Consider the following 15483-nt stretch of genomic DNA (forward strand, 5'->3'; position numbering starts at 1 on the left):
TTAGACCTTTGAAATTTGTGTAAGTATGATAGATAGCTCAGCATTTGTTCAGTTTTTGGAATTATTTTCTGTACACTTTAGGGAATGTCTGTTATGTGACTTAATGTCTGTCTCACTTAGGTGAGATTGATTTAAATCGGGATGCTCAAGCTGCCTGCATTCTTAAAATTATTGTGCTGTTCTTTTAAAATCTCCCACCATGATTGTGGGTTTGTTCATTAATCATTAGAGGTATATCAACATTTGCTTTAAACATTTGAAGCTATATTTTTAGGTGCATACAAATTGCACATAAAATTTGTTGCATTAAATTCTTCATAAAATTGTTTTGGTGCATAAAAATTATTGTTGCTGACAAATCAAATCCTTTATTGAGCATGTCTCCCTCAGTGTGTAGTAATGCTTTTTTCCTAAATCTAGTCTGAGATTAACAATGTCAATACCAGCTTTCTTTGGTTAGTGTTAGCATGTTGTATTTTTTGCCATTATTTTACTTTTAATCTTTCTGTGTCCTTATATTTCAGATGTTATAGGGACATACTGTTGGATTTTGTTTTTCAACCAGTCTGGCAGTCTGTATTAGGCTGTTTCTTGCATTGCTATCAAGAAATACCGGAGACTGGGTAATTTATAAAGAAAAGAGATTTAACTGGCCCATCGTTCTGTGGGCTATATAGGAAGTGTGGTGTGGGCATCTGCTTGGCTTCTGAGGAGGCCTCAGAAAGCTTACAATCATGGCAGAAGGCGAAGCGGGAGCAGGCACGTCACGTGGCCAAAGCAGGGATGGGAAAGGTGCCACACACTTTAAACAAGCAGGTCTTAGGATAGCTCATTGACTACCCCAAGATAACACCAAGCCATGAGGGGTCCACCGCTATGACCCAAACACCTCCCACTTGGCCTCACCTGTGACACTGGGGATTACATCTCCACATGAGATTTGGAGGGGCATTCAGACTGTATTACAGGCTTTCTACTTACACTTAATGGAATTTCCAATACATGGGGGTTTGAATCTGCTCACTTTATTTGCTTTTTATTTGTTTCACCTAGACTTTGTTCTTTTTCTTCTGGCATTCTTTGAGATCGTTTAAGAGTTTTATATGATTCCAGTTTTCTCCTCTGTTGATTTGGTAATTATATATATTTATATTATGATTACCCAAATAATTATAACCTGTGTCTTGGCTTACTGATGTTTAGTAAAAATTCTTTGTTTTCTTTTAAATGTCTTACTTGGCATTCCAGGGATCACAAAATACTAATTTATTCCATACTTAAAAAGCTTTTCTTGTATTATGTTTTATTTCTGTATTTAACCCAATAAGATATGATGATGGTTTATAAATAACCAATACTTCTGATGTTTCATCTCAGATTAGTTTTCTTCTTAAAGAATATCCTTACTTTTTTTTTTTTTATAAGGGACTGCTGATAATGAATTTTGTTTGTTGTCTCTCTGAAATGTCTTTATCTCCCTGTTATTCTTGATGTGTATTTTTTCTTGCTATAGGATTGTTAGGAGCAACTTTCAGCACTTCGAATGTATTTTTTCATGTCATTTCATTTTAAAAGTTGGCTGTTGGTCTTTTGTTATTTTTCTCTTTGGTTTTTATCCGTCTTACTGTGATGTACTTGGGTAGCTTTTGTTTTACCCTACAGTTTAGAGGAAAAATCTTTGAATAATTTGAGGCTAAGGGAGATGATGTCTTCCACACTAGATTTATGTCTGCTTCTGACAGGGAACAAGGAACACTAGCAATTGCAGATCACTTTCATGCATTTATTGTAATCAAGCTGATTGGAACTGAGCCTCATCCTTATGAGAACCGGTCAGATGCTGATTTACCTTTACGGCTGGAGTGTATCCCTTTGTCGTCTCATCCCAAAGCATGGATGTTTTACTGTGGTATCTTTCTCTCCCTCAAACATGTACACACACGCACCTCCTAATCCCCCAGTGCCAGTCATTCATTGGCAGACTCAGTTTTTTATACCTGCATTCCCACAAGAACAACTTTGCTTAGCCTTTTCTTGAAGCAGCAGATACGCTTAGGGAACAGTATCCCCCGTGTTGGGCTTACCTCTCTGGGTTGCTTTCTTCTCTTAGATTTTGGCCCCATAAATTTACACTGCTTTTTAAACTTGCTAGTCCTTTCAAAGATAAGTTTTTGCATATGCTATTCAGTTCTAATTGTCCTTAGCAGGAGGTTGGTTTGCTTTACCTAGTCTGCTATTAATGGAGGCAGAGGTCTTAACATGTGTTTTTGTTGTTGTTGTTGTTAAATAGTTTGTTTCTTAACTGTTGGGCCCATTTCAGTTTTTTACTCATGGTTCCTATTTATGTCTTGCTTACAAATAATTCTATCAGTTGAATGAAATTACCAAGAATTATACTTGTAGTCACAATGACTCAGTGGCTTTTCAATCTCAGTATCTTAAGTTTTTGGTTTTGAATTATTATCTGATTCAATTTTACCATGTCTTTCATTCCTGATGATTTTTAAAAAACAAAGCATAATCAATTTGGTAAATAACCTGGTACTATATAATTAAAGTTGATGGCAGCTCTCTTTTTCATTAGGATATTTAACTGGTATTCCCTTAATTTTTTTGTTGCCATTAAATCCTACATCGTGGTTATAAAGATCAAACTAATACAATAGCCCCGTCTTTTCCACAGTTTTGCCTTCTGCAGTTTTAGTTACCCATGGTCAACTGTGGTGCAAAAATATTCAGTGGAAAAGTCCAGAAATAGTTCATAAGTTTTAAATTATATGTCATTCTTAGTAGCATGATGAAATCTTCCCGCCAACTTGCTCCATCCTGGTAGGATGTGACTCTTTCTTTTGTCCAGCTTCTCCACCTGTATTCACTTGTTGCCTATTAGTCACTTAGTAGTGTTTGGTGATCAGATCAACTCTAGTGATATTGCAGTGCTTGTGTTAAAGTCACTCTTATTTCATAATGGCCCCAAAGTGCAAGAGTAGTGTTGCCTGCAGTTTGGATACACCAAAGAGAAGCTGTCAGGTGCTTCCTTCAAGTGAAAAGGTGAAGGTTCTCGACTTAATAAGGAAAGAAAAAAAAATACTGAAGTTGCTGAGACCTATGGTAAGAATGATCTTCTTTATGTGAAATTACAAAGAAGGATAGAGAAATTCATGCTTTGCACTCCAGACTTCAAACGTTCCAGCCACAGTGAGTGATAAGTGCTTAGTTAAGATGGAAAAGGCATTACATTTGTGGGTGGAAGATAGGAACAGAAACATGCTCTGATTTACGGCAGGCTGGATTTGGTACTATCTGAGGTTTCAGGTATCTACTTGGAGGTCTTGAAACGCATCTCCCAGCGATAATGGGGGACTAATGAATGTTCATGAAACTGGGGTAAATTTATCTGATGTTTAATTTTCTAATTTCTAGGACACTTTATTTATGAGCAACACACCCCAAAGATGCAAAGACAAGCTACCAGATAGTGGTGATTCTGTGCTTAGGATCAGCACCATTGCGTCAGCCATTGCAGAGGCATCAGTTAATACTGATCCTTCCCAACTTGCTGCTATGATCAAGGCACTTTCAAATAAAACCAGAGACAAGACTTTTCAGGAAGATGAGAAACAAAAGGACTGTTCTCACGTGTGTCATTTCTTACCTAATGATTTAGAAAAAAGTAATGGATCCAATGCATTTGATATGGAGAAATACCTTAAAAAAACCGAAGTTAGTAGATATGAAAGTGCATTGGAAAACTTTTCAAGGACTGGTATGTCTGATACTTGGGATTTATCTTTGCCCAAAGAACAAATTACTCAAGACATTCATACAGTGGACTTAAGTGCTACTAGTGTAAGTGTGAGGGAACCAGAAGAAAACACAGCAGCTATTGTTTATGTTGAAAATGGAGAGAGAGAGAGTCAAGAGTCATCTAGAACCGTAAAGTCTTCAATTTCAATTACAAATATGAGAGAGAATAGCAGTGCAGTAGTTGATGGGAAGACATGTTCCATTGACAACAAATTACAAGATGTTGGTAACAATGAAAAAACTATCTCAGTTTCCACTCCATCTGATAGTTATTCATCAGTGAGGAACTCCAGAATAACATCCCTTTGTCTGTTAAAAGAGTGTGAAGAAATACGAGATAGTAGAGAAAATCAGAGGCAAAATGAGTGTGTCAGTGAAATAAGCAACAGTGAGAAGCATGTGACTTTTGAAAACCATTGCATAGTCTCACCTAAAAATAGTGGTAAGTGTCTGAGTTGTTGGTCACATTCATAAAATTACAGTTTATTTTCTCTTCTCACTGGAAAATACCCCTTTCTGATAGATTTGAAAAGTATCTCTCCTGAGCATGGTGGACGTGGCTCAGAGGATGAGCAGGAGAGCTTCAGACCTTCCACATCACCACTGAGTCATTCTTCTCCTAGTGAAATTTCTGGAACAAGTTCATCAGGGTAAGTGTGTACCTTCTTTTTAAAAAAATAAACATAAAAATATGTGCTCATTATAGGAAATAGGGGAAAAATGTGTAAAGAAGAAAAATTACTCATCTATGCATTCATCTCTCAAAGGTAACTCTCGTAAGCTGTGAATTTCTTACTGGCTATTTTTCTATGCAAATTTTTGCATACTGCTTTTTCTTTTACTCATTATAACAATCATTCTCTGAATTTAAAAGAAAACTAGTAATGTTACTACCTACTGGATCTGTCGTGGTTCATTTGATGCTTCTGGTGAATACTTTGTATATTAACTTTTGCTATCTAAATGATATTGGGTTGAATAACTTTGTTCATAAAATTTTAATTTTATGAATGTCTTTTATGGCTTTATAAAAGATCTTTTATGTATTTATTGAAAGAGTCTAATAAAAGGAAAAATTTGCCTAACCAGCAAAATTATCAAATATGTTAAATATAGTTTTGCTTTGTTTCAAAATATCAGATTTCAAAGATACCTGTTAGCTATTTCCCAGGCTGCCATTAAAGTTTTCATGTTCATCTGAAGCGACATGGTGTGTATGGTTCAGCTGGTGCTAAATGTCAGTGGAGAGTTTAGTTCTTTCTGTGACTCCTTATGGATGCCTCAGTTTGAGACATTCATATATATATATATACACAGTCACTTCTTATTGAATAGTTGATTGCTTTTTTTTTTTTTTTTTTTTTTTGAGATGGAGTCTCACTCTGTGGGCCAGGCTGGAGTACAGTGGTACAATCTTGGCTCACTACAACCTCTGCCTCCCGGGTTCAAGCAATTCTCCTGCGTCAGTCTCCCGAGTAGCTGGAACCACAGGCACATGCCGCCATGCCTGGCTAATTTTTATATTTTTAATAGAGATGGGGTTTCACCATGTTGGTCAGGCTGGTCTTGAACTCCTGACCTCAGGTAATCCACCTGCCTCAGCCTCCCAAAGTGCTGGGATTACAGGCGTGAGCAACTGTGCTCGGCCTGCATATTTTAACAGCTATATTACTAGTCATCCAGCCCAAAGCGAATTTGAAGATGATCTGGCTGTGATACGGTGTAGTATGTTTACAATCTTTGACTTACACATTCTTCCCTTTTGTTTCTTACCGGTATTGCTTTACTCTCCCTATGGAAGACTAGAGGGATATCTGAGACTAGCCTGATTCTTTTTGGCTTTGAATTGACTTGATGTTTTTGCAAGTTTTTGCCAAAATTCTTTATTTTTCAAGTCTAATAATTGTATTAGGCTCTATGTCTGTGTTGATTCTTCATTGTTACTTTGCTCTGTCATGTGGTAAACCCTTTCAGTATGTCTCCCCTTTTATTTTGCATGTGTTCTTGCAGTTCACTTTTCTTTATTTTAGGTAATTTCACCTAAATGCATTTGTTCTTGTTAACCAAAGGAGTCAAATGAATACAACACATCATCCAGTGACTCAGAACATTTTCCGTGCTATATCATGCTATGTGTATGTGTTTGTGTGTATGTGCGTGCGTGTGTGCGGGTGTGCATGTGGATACAGAAACCCATGTAGGTGCATGTCATGGGGGAGCTAGAGAAGGCCTGAAGCAGTTTGGTAAGTAATACTTTGTTGCCATTGGTTAGAAACTTACTAACTGGTATTTTGACAATACCGTCTTGATTTGGGACTTTTTACTTTTATTTTTATTTTTATTTTCATGAGACAGAGTCTTGCTCTGTGCCCAGACTGGAGTGCAGTGGTGCAATCTCGGCTCACTGCAAGCTCTGCCTCCCGGTTCACACCATTCTCCTGCCTCAGCCTCCTGAGTAGCTGGGACTACAGGCGCCTGCCACCACGCCCGGGTAGTTATTTATTTATTTATTATTATTATTTTTTTGAGACGGAATCTCACAGTCTCGCCCAGGCTGGAGTGCAGTGACGCAATCTCGGCTCACTGCAAGCTCCACCTCCTGGGTTCATACCGTTCTCCTGCCTCAGCCTCCTGAGGAGCTGGGATTACAGGCGCCCGCCACCAAGCCCAGCTTATTTTTTTGTATTTTTAGTAGAGATGGGTTTCACCATGTTAGCCAGGATAGTCTCGATCTCCTGACCTCGTGATCTGCTTGCCTTGGCCTCCCAAAGTGCTGGGATTACAGGCGTGAGCCACTGCACCAAGCCCACACCTGGCTAATTTTTTGTATTTTTAGTAGAGATGGGGTTTAACCATGTTAGACAGGATGGTCTCGATCTCCTGACCTCGTGATCCACCTGCCTCGGCCTCTCAAACTGCTGGGATTACAGGCATGAGCCACCATACCTGGCTAATTTGGACTTTTTAAAAGTTCAGAATTCAAATTTGAATTTTCCATGTGCGTCCGTTGCCTAGCTGAGTATTCTGAACTTTGTACAAAAAAGAAAGATGGGGAATCCAGTCAAGTGAAGGGCTGAATTCAAACTAACCAGCAGAGCATAGGTGTGGAGACTGTTTCCAAAGGTGGCTTGACACTTATTTCCTATCCCCTGTGCTCTTTTGCACTGTGACTTTGCCGCTTTCCCTCAAGAGGTGCAGTCCTGTTTCCCGCTCCTTGCGTCTCTGCTGGCAGCCCTGTGAAAGATGCTGATGAACAGAATAATGAGGAAGTAACCCTGGTGTGTTTGCAGATAGATGTGAGACTCACTGTTTGTCACTTTCTGATCTTTTCATTTCACGTTGTATAGCAGGGACATCTTTCTGAACCAAGGCTGGAACAGCATGCTTTTGAATGGCTGCATAGTGTTGTATAGCATGTTTGTGCTCTAATTTCTGTAGCTCACTTCCTCCTGGGGAATCGGATTTAAGATTTCCCACTTATTGTCCACAGTGATGTGATGACATGTCCTTTTTGTGAAGTCTTTATATTTATCATTAATTTTTTTCTCAGGATAAATTCTTAGATGTAGAATATCTTGAGTTAAGAGGCCTTTGATACATACTGCTTAATTGCTCAACTGAAAGTTGTACAACTTGATAGTCCCACAATGGTGTGTGACTGTTCTCATTTCTTTGCATTTATCTGCGTGATTTTTTTTTCCTCTTTGCCCGTTGAGGGTTGGAATTCTTCTGTTCATTTCTCTGTATGAGATACTTAGTAAATTTTTATAGAATGAATTGCTAACATTGCTGTGTGTCTTTATATGGTATTTATTAATGAAAATGCTACAATACATTTTACAGTTGCTTAACAGAGGCTTAATTCAATGGGAATATTTTTTACAGTTTAGATAATTAAGTGTAGACATTGAATTCGAGGTAGAGTTATTTGTAAGATTATAGGCACATAGGAATGGTTTTTTGCTAATGTAAATAGTTGAAGGACTGGAGAACTGCAGGTGTGAGCTCCTCTTCTCTTCCAGGTGTGCGTTAGAGTCCTTTGGTTCAGCAGCTCAGCAGCAGCAGCCTCCCTGTAAGGAGGAGTTGTCTCCCTTGGCGTGCTCGCCTGCTGGGGTGAGCAGGCTGACGTATGTGTCTGAACCAGAGAGCTCCTATCCTACCACAACCACAGATGATGCCCTGGAGGACCGAAAGGTGGGCAGCCACTTGGATTATTTCTTACTAAGGCTTTCAACTCTTAAAAGTGTTACAGATGTTTGATTCAGACAACAGTTCAAGCCTATATAACTTCTGTGTTGCTCTTTTTTTTTTTTTTTTTTTTTTTTTTGAGGCGGAGTCTCGCTCTGTCGCCCGGACTGGAGTGCAGTGGCTGGATCTCAGCTCACTGCAAGCTCCGCCTCCCGGGTTTACGCCATTCTCCTGCCTCAGCCTCCCGAGTAGCTGGGACTACAGGCGCCCGCCACCTCGCCCGGCTAGTTTTTGTATTTTTAGTAGAGACGGGGTTTCACCGTGTTAGTCAGGATGGTCTCGATCTCCTGACCTCGTGATCCGCCCGTCTCGGCCTCCCAAAGTGCTGGGATTACAGGCTTGAGCCACCGCGCCCGGCCCTGTGTTGCTCTTTTACCTTTAAAATGATTTTTGTATTTGTGTGCACATATTAAATCCCTACTCATGCTGGTAGGCACAGAGGCACAAACATTTTAGGATCTGCCCTGGAAGAGCTCTGTCTGGTGAGGCACACTGTGTAATGAAGTGCGTCATGCTGCGCATGTACTATGGGGACTCAGAAGGTGGTGGTTGGAAGTCTCACTGCCTTTGGTTCAGCAAAGGTTTCTGTAGGGATAAATACACTGAAGCCACACTTTGCCCGACTGCTAGGAGTTAGGCAACAGGGAAGCAGAGTTAACACATGGGGAGGTGGAGAGTTGTAAGATGCAAACTGCATCTGAGGCACTCCAGGAAGTTTAGAACAGCCACAGTGAATCATGTCAATGGGGAGAAGTGGATGAGGCTAGAATAGGGGGGACCAAACTGAGAAGGGTGCTGGGTTTAAAACATGGGAGTTTGAAGGCTTTTAAGCAGGTCACTGTCGTGATCTGTTTTGATTTCATTTTGTTTTTGTATTTTTTAGAGATGATCTCGCTCTGTCACCCAGGCTGGAGTATGGTGGCACGATCACAGCTCACTACAGCCTGGACTCCTGGTCTCAAGTGATCCTCCTGCCTCAGCCTCCCAAGTAGCTGGGACTACAGGTGTGCACTGCCACACCTGGCTAATTTTTCATTTTTTTGTAGAGACAGTGTCTTGCCATGTTGCTCAGGCTGGTCTTGTACTCCTGGGCTCAGGTGTTCCTTCTGCCTTGACCTCTCAAGTAGCTGGGACTACAGGTGCCTACCACCACACCTGGCTAATTTAAAAAAAATTTTTTGGAGGTGGGGTCTTGCTGTGTTGCCAGAGCTGGTCTTGAACTCCTGGCCTCAAGCAATCTTCCTGACTTGGCTTCCCAAAGTGGTGGGATTACAGGCATGAGCCACCAAGCCCAGGCTGGTTTGATGTTTTAAAAGCTCACTCCAATAGCCATGAGGAAGGAGGGACCAGTAGGAGCAAAATTAAAATCGGAGATTTGACATGAGACCACTGTAGTGGTTTAGGCAAGAGACAGTGGATGCTTGGGCCAAGACCGTAACAGTGGGGACAGAACAGAAGAAGATCAGAGAGATTTATGTGGGAGAGGCTAGTATTACCTGTTTTTGTGTGTGGAAGTTGTGGATGTGACATTGTTCAGTTTTTTAATGAGCTGACTGACTGCTGTGGGTATGCTGCGTAGTCTTCCTCCACCAAGCTGCTGGAGAGTTACTGAATACACAGCGTAGTGTTAGAGCATTACACCCCTTCCTTTGAAAGCTGTCTTTTTCATGTCGTTGTTAGATACTGAGTCTGCGTGTTCTTAGTGTAGTGGTTGAGAGCTGGGTTATGGTGTCAGATAACTTATCTTCTGCTGCCTCCTCAGATTACTAAACATCCCTCAACCTGTTTCTTCATCTGTAAGGAGGAATAGTATGTGAGGACAGTGCCTGTCACCTAGTAAGTCACCACGGGATACTTATTATTTGTTATTATTACTTGGCAAATAATATAGTCTTTGTTTCTTAGTGTCTTTATTTCTGAAGCTTTGGCCAGGAGAAATTTATAAACCAAGTACCAGAGCAATCAGTGAAGGTTGCGTCTGTCTAGTCTGTAAATTTCAGCTGGTCTATCCTGCAGAGCTGCAGATGTCACTCCTCAGATTATGCATTACGTACAAAGAAATGAGTGTGGACATTTATCAGGACTGTTAGCTTCATGCTTCATAGAGCCACACAAGTTTAGAAATGGGAGAGGACTTAGAACACATAAAAGATAACATCTTTGGCCGGGCATGGCGGCTCATACCTGTAATCCCAGCACTTTGGGAGGCTGAGGCAGGCAGATCACCTGAGGTCAGGAGTTCAAGACCAGCCTGGCCAACATGGTGAAACCCTGCCTCTACTAAAAATACAAAGAATTAGCTGGGCATGGTGGCGGGCCCCTGTAATTCCAGCTACTTGGGAGGCTGAGGCAGGAAAATGGCTTGAACCCAGGAGGCGAAGGTTGCAGTGAGCTGAGATTGCGCCATTGCACTCCAACCTGGGGAACAAGAGTGAGACTCTGTCTCCAAAAAAAAAAAAAAGTTAACATCTTTGAGTGTTCAAGCCCAGGCAGTAGCATGGACAGGTGGTGGGATGGGGCCCTGCCAGCCTGCTGAGCCGCCGCCTGACCTCAAAGTCGTTATCATTTCAAGCTTACTCGGCCCCCACTCCTTCATTACTAATTTATTTAGATTTTTATTGTAAAGTTTATAGAAATCCCTTAAATCCTCAAAAAGTTACTAGACTCTAGTCCTTTATCTGTGCAAAATTTTCAGATATTCTTAGTATATACCTATGTTCCTCATAGTATAACTCCTTTTACAAAACAACAAACACACATTTTCTAATGTAAGTCTGCATTTCACAACTGCAAGACTACTATTTTTGTGTAAAACAATTTTTTTTTCAAAGAGAAACCTCATGCACATCTCTTTGTTACTTGAGCTTTTACCAGCATGGTTTCAATTTGTTGTATTAAGTTTATCTGTGGATTGATAAAAACAAATTTTCTTGCACTCAGAGTGATATCACCAGCGAGTTGAGTACCACAATTATTCAAGGCAGTCCAGCCACGTTGGAGGAACGGGCTATGGAAAAATTGAGAGAAAAAGTTCCATTTCAGAATAGAGGAAAAGGAACATTATCATCTGTTATCCAGAATAACTCTGATACAAGAAAAGCAACTGAAACCACTTCTCTGAGTAGCAAGGCTGAATATGTAAAACCTGACTTTAAATGGAGTAAAGATCCCTCCTCCAAAAGTGGAAATCTGTTGGAAACCAATGAGGTAGGTTTGACATCAAACCCGGAAGAAGTGGACCTGATCAGGCTGGCTCTCCTGGGCAAGTCAGGTCTGAGCTGTCAGGTGGGGTCAGCCACATCACGTCCTGTGTCCTGCCAGGAGCCTGTAGATGAAGATCAAAGAATAATTCCTAAAGATAAGTCAACTGCTGGCCGTGAGTTCAGTGGCCAGGTTTCTCATCAGACCACCTCTGAAAACCAGTGCACTCCGATTCCCAGCAGCACAGTTCGCGGCTCTGTGGCTGACATGCAGAACATGCCTGCTGCTGTGCACGCACTCTTGACGCAGCCCTCTCTCAGCACAGCTCCCTTTGCTCAGCGGTGTTTGGGAACACTCCCTTCAGCTGGAAGCACCACCTTGCCTCAGTGTCATGCTGGCAGTGCCACAGTCTGTGGCTTCTCAGGAGGCCTCCCCTATCCAGCTGTCGCAGGAGAGCCTGTGCAGAACTCTCTGGCTGTGGGAATTTGTCTAGGATCAAATGTCGGCTCTGGATGGATGGGTACCTCTTCCCTCTGTAACCCATATTCTAATACCTTAAATCAGAACCTGCTAAGCGCAACAAAACCTTTTCCTGTGCCGTCTGTTGGTACCAACTGTGGAATTGAACCATGGGATTCAGGAATGACATCAGGATTGGGTAAGATGCTTTTTCTCTGTTATTGTTGCTTGGTATTATTTTCTCAAATGACACCACAAAGCTGGTTTGTTCCAAGGAGTTACTGGTTAGCATGAATTCCTTGTGAGTTTTGTGCTTCTTCCTAAACTGAGAACACCATATATTTCTGTGCAAACATCCCTGAAGTTGGCTTAGAAAAATGCTACACTTATGCAGGTGACAGGCTGCCTATGGCTCTGTCTTCCTTATCTCTTTTTTGCTCTGCCATTGCAGTGTTGTGATTATTTCACCTAGGAAATGTCCAGTTTAGAGTTGAATCCCAGAATGAGTGAGTGCCTCCACCTTGGGAGTCTCCGGGTGGCTGTAGTGGTGGAGAGGCAGCACTCTCACGTGCATGTGTGAGCAGCTTCTCTCTGGGAGCTCTGCTTTTACTGACATGGTACACACGGCCACTGGGGTACTGTCTTCTCTGCCCTCCAGAACAACTGCATGAGGATGTTGGAAGATAGGTGGCAGTGGTAAAATCTGCTGAGTGTCTACGTCTGGAAAGTTAGAGCCTCTGGAGTTCTTTGTTTTTGTTTTTTGTTTTGTTTTGTTTTAGGATAAGCAGTGACTTACAATTTATGAGAGGAGAGGAGATTACTTACAGGCAGTAACCTCAAAGAATTGATTAGCTGTAATTGTCAGTTTGATCCCATTTTAATTTTCTTTTCCTGGGCTGGATGGAAGCAGGAAAAAATTGTTGGCAGGTCTTTGAGGCTCATGCAACATCAAGGACTCCTTCATCTGGAGCACTTTGACTCTAGCTCTTAAGTGTAAACGGGCCATCTTATAAACTCATTGCTGTTGAACAAATTTGGCTTATAATCAGGGGTTTGCTGTAACTTGCATTTTTATGCCTTCTTCTCACCCAGGGAGTGTCCGAGTGCCGGAGGAGTTGAAGCTTCCTCATGCTTGCTGTGTTGGGATCGCTTCCCAGACCCTCCTCAGTGTGCTCAATCCAACCGACCGCTGGCTGCAAGTCAGCATCGGGGTCCTCAGCGTTATTGTGAATGGTGAAAAGGTAGCTTTCTACGTCTTTCTCATTTAACCTAACAGTTGCATTGTGATTAGGTGCTTGATTTCCCCCATCTCTAGTGCTCGGTTCTCCCTTCACCCCTTTATTAATGCACACAGTCATTGCCATGCTCTCTTCCTCTCAGACCTCTTTTGTTGTAGTGCTTGTAGAGTGTAAAGTGAAAGACTTTTTTTGCATTTTCTATCATTTATTATTTATATTTTATTGTTATTTATTTGTAAAATCCTATAAATTTGCTTTTAGTGCTGTTATTTAAATCATCCAAAGTTCTGAGTTTCCCGTTGCTACTTGTCAGTTTTATTAAAGGTGATTGAATATAAGTAACCATGACTTATCAAAAAAAAAAAAAAAAAAGAAAGCAGCTACTCTTGGAGCTTATGCCTTCATTGGCAAGGGAAGTCTTTTTGACTAATTTATCTGATGATTTTCTTACATGAGCTTTTGAAATACCTGGAAACGCAGTTTTAATATGAACTCCTAAGACAAATGTCTCTTACATGATCAATTATAGTTCCTATAATGCTAGACTCTAAATCTTCTCTCCTGGTTACAGTGACCATTTGCACGTCGGTGAGTGGGGAGCTGGGTATATGGTCAGCAGCTGTTTTGAAATGTCCCAGTTTTATGACTGTTACTTGTGAATCAGCACTGGTGATGGGTTTCCTCTTCCCTCCTGCCTCTTAGTGGCCATTGTTTGCCTGGTAAAATAAGATCGCCTCCCCCGACGCCTTCTTGGCTTTTCCCCTCTACTTCCAGTCGTCAGGTTAAATGAAAAGCAGGTGATTGGAGGAGAGGGTTGAGAGTGGAAGGTGGGCTGTGAAGACTTTGTAGGGGCATCCTGGAGTCTGTGAATGAAGCAGTGTTGTCTGTGGAAGTGGAGAGTGGAAAAGAAGATCCCCGTTGACAGTGAGGAGGGAGGGTGGCTGGAGTTGTCACTGCAGTTGAAGCAGAATCAGGGCTGTGGGACCTCAGTGGTTAGCCTGATCTTCTTCCCCCCAGCCCCCGCCCACGACTGTGTTGTGTGTCCTAGAGAGACTTACAGGGCTGTGAAAGAGTGACCCATGTCAGTGTCCTTTTTTTTTTTTTTTTTTTTTTTTGAGACGGAGTCTCACTCTGTCGCCCGGGCTGGAGTGCAGTGGCCGGATCTCAGCTCACTGCAAGCTCCGCCTCCTGGGTTCACGCCATTCTCCTGCCTCAGCCTCCCGAGTAGCTGGGACTACAGGCGCCCGCCACCTCGCCCGGCTAGTTTTTTGTATTTTTTAGTAGAGACGGGGTTTCACCGTGTTCGCCAGGATGGTCTCGATCTCCTGACCTCGTGATCCGCCCGTCTCGGCCTCCCAAAGTGCTGGGATTACAGGCTTGAGCCACCGCGCCCGGCCTGTCAGTGTCCTTTTTAAGACAAGTGAGTGTACAGGTCAATGTGCTTGCTTGGAGATGGACTGGGGAGACAGCCCTGGTGCAGCAAGAACATTCAACTCATGAAGGATTTGACTCGTTGTACTTTAGAGACCATGAATGACAAGGTTTTGACATTTTTGAAGGATAATAAATGTCTTAATTTGGCAGTTTGAGTGATTGGGAAAAGGAATCTTAAACTAGGTGATTCTACTTGATTTTCATTGTGAAGCCATTAATAACGAACTTTGTGGCTCTTTTTTGAAGGTGGATCTTTCAACATATCGTTGTTTAGTTTTCAAGAATAAAGCCATCATAAGGCCTCATACCACAGAAGAGATAAAAGTGCTTTTTATACCATCCAGTCCTGGGGTTTTCAGATGCACATTCAGTGTTGCTTCTTGGCCATGTTCGACAGATGCTGAGACCATCGTACAGGCAGAAGCTTTGGCCAGTACCGTCACTCTCACAGCCATTGCCGAGAGTCCTGTTATCGAGGTACCCATTTGTAAATGAATCTTTGTTATACCTGGCATTTTAAAGAAGACTGTTTAATGTTAGAAGTAAAATTTGGGAAGAAGAAATTTGTGGACAAAGGAGCCACAAAATTAGTTTCAAGCTGAACTTTAGTTCTTAGTATCTTTTTATTTCAAAATTTAAAATTATTTTTAGTTTTACAGAAACACAAGTATACTTTCTAAGATATCTATAAAGCAGAGTATAAGGTTAAGCAGTATTTTCCAACTGATTTCTATTATATAATCCGGTGTCCACTTAGCATCGTGCCAGTGGTTCATATTCTTTTTATATTTCTGCACCTGGACATTATTTGCCAGCTGGAAAAGTTTCCCTTCTCCAGTCACCTATTTTCTGGAAGCCAAAGAAATTAAGTCTGGCCAAGTTGGGATAACAAGTGGTTATTAGATTATATGCTCATTTAGGATGATGACTCTCAACCGTGGCTGCACATTGGAATAACACTGGGGTCTTTTTGTTGTTGTTGTTGTTGAGACGGAGTCTCGCTCTGTCACTCAGGCTGGAGTGCAGTGGCCAGATCTCAGCTCACTGCAAGCTCCGCCTCCCGGGTTTATGCCATTCTCCTGCCTCAGCCTCCCAA

The 15483-nt window shown here is 41.7% G+C and overlaps 1 protein-coding gene across 13 annotated transcripts in view; it reads left to right on the forward strand.

Moving 5' to 3' along the window:
* Positions 1-15483, forward strand: part of CEP192 (centrosomal protein 192) — a 192651-nt gene that overhangs the window by 59370 nt on the left and 117798 nt on the right. For all 13 annotated transcript variants that reach the window (XM_030925757.1, XM_030925749.1, XM_030925754.1 and 10 more), the window contains 6 exons: positions 3424-4249; positions 4331-4457; positions 7830-8001; positions 10996-11914; positions 12808-12956; positions 14634-14864. In XM_030925757.1, coding sequence (XP_030781617.1) covers positions 3424-4249; positions 4331-4457; positions 7830-8001; positions 10996-11914; positions 12808-12956; positions 14634-14864 — 2424 coding nt within the window. The remainder of the gene's footprint in view (positions 1-3423; positions 4250-4330; positions 4458-7829; positions 8002-10995; positions 11915-12807; positions 12957-14633; positions 14865-15483) is intronic.

The sequence above is a fragment of the Rhinopithecus roxellana genome, chromosome 21 (assembly GCF_007565055.1).
Source record: "Rhinopithecus roxellana isolate Shanxi Qingling chromosome 21, ASM756505v1, whole genome shotgun sequence".
Lineage (NCBI taxonomy): Eukaryota > Metazoa > Chordata > Mammalia > Primates > Cercopithecidae > Rhinopithecus > Rhinopithecus roxellana.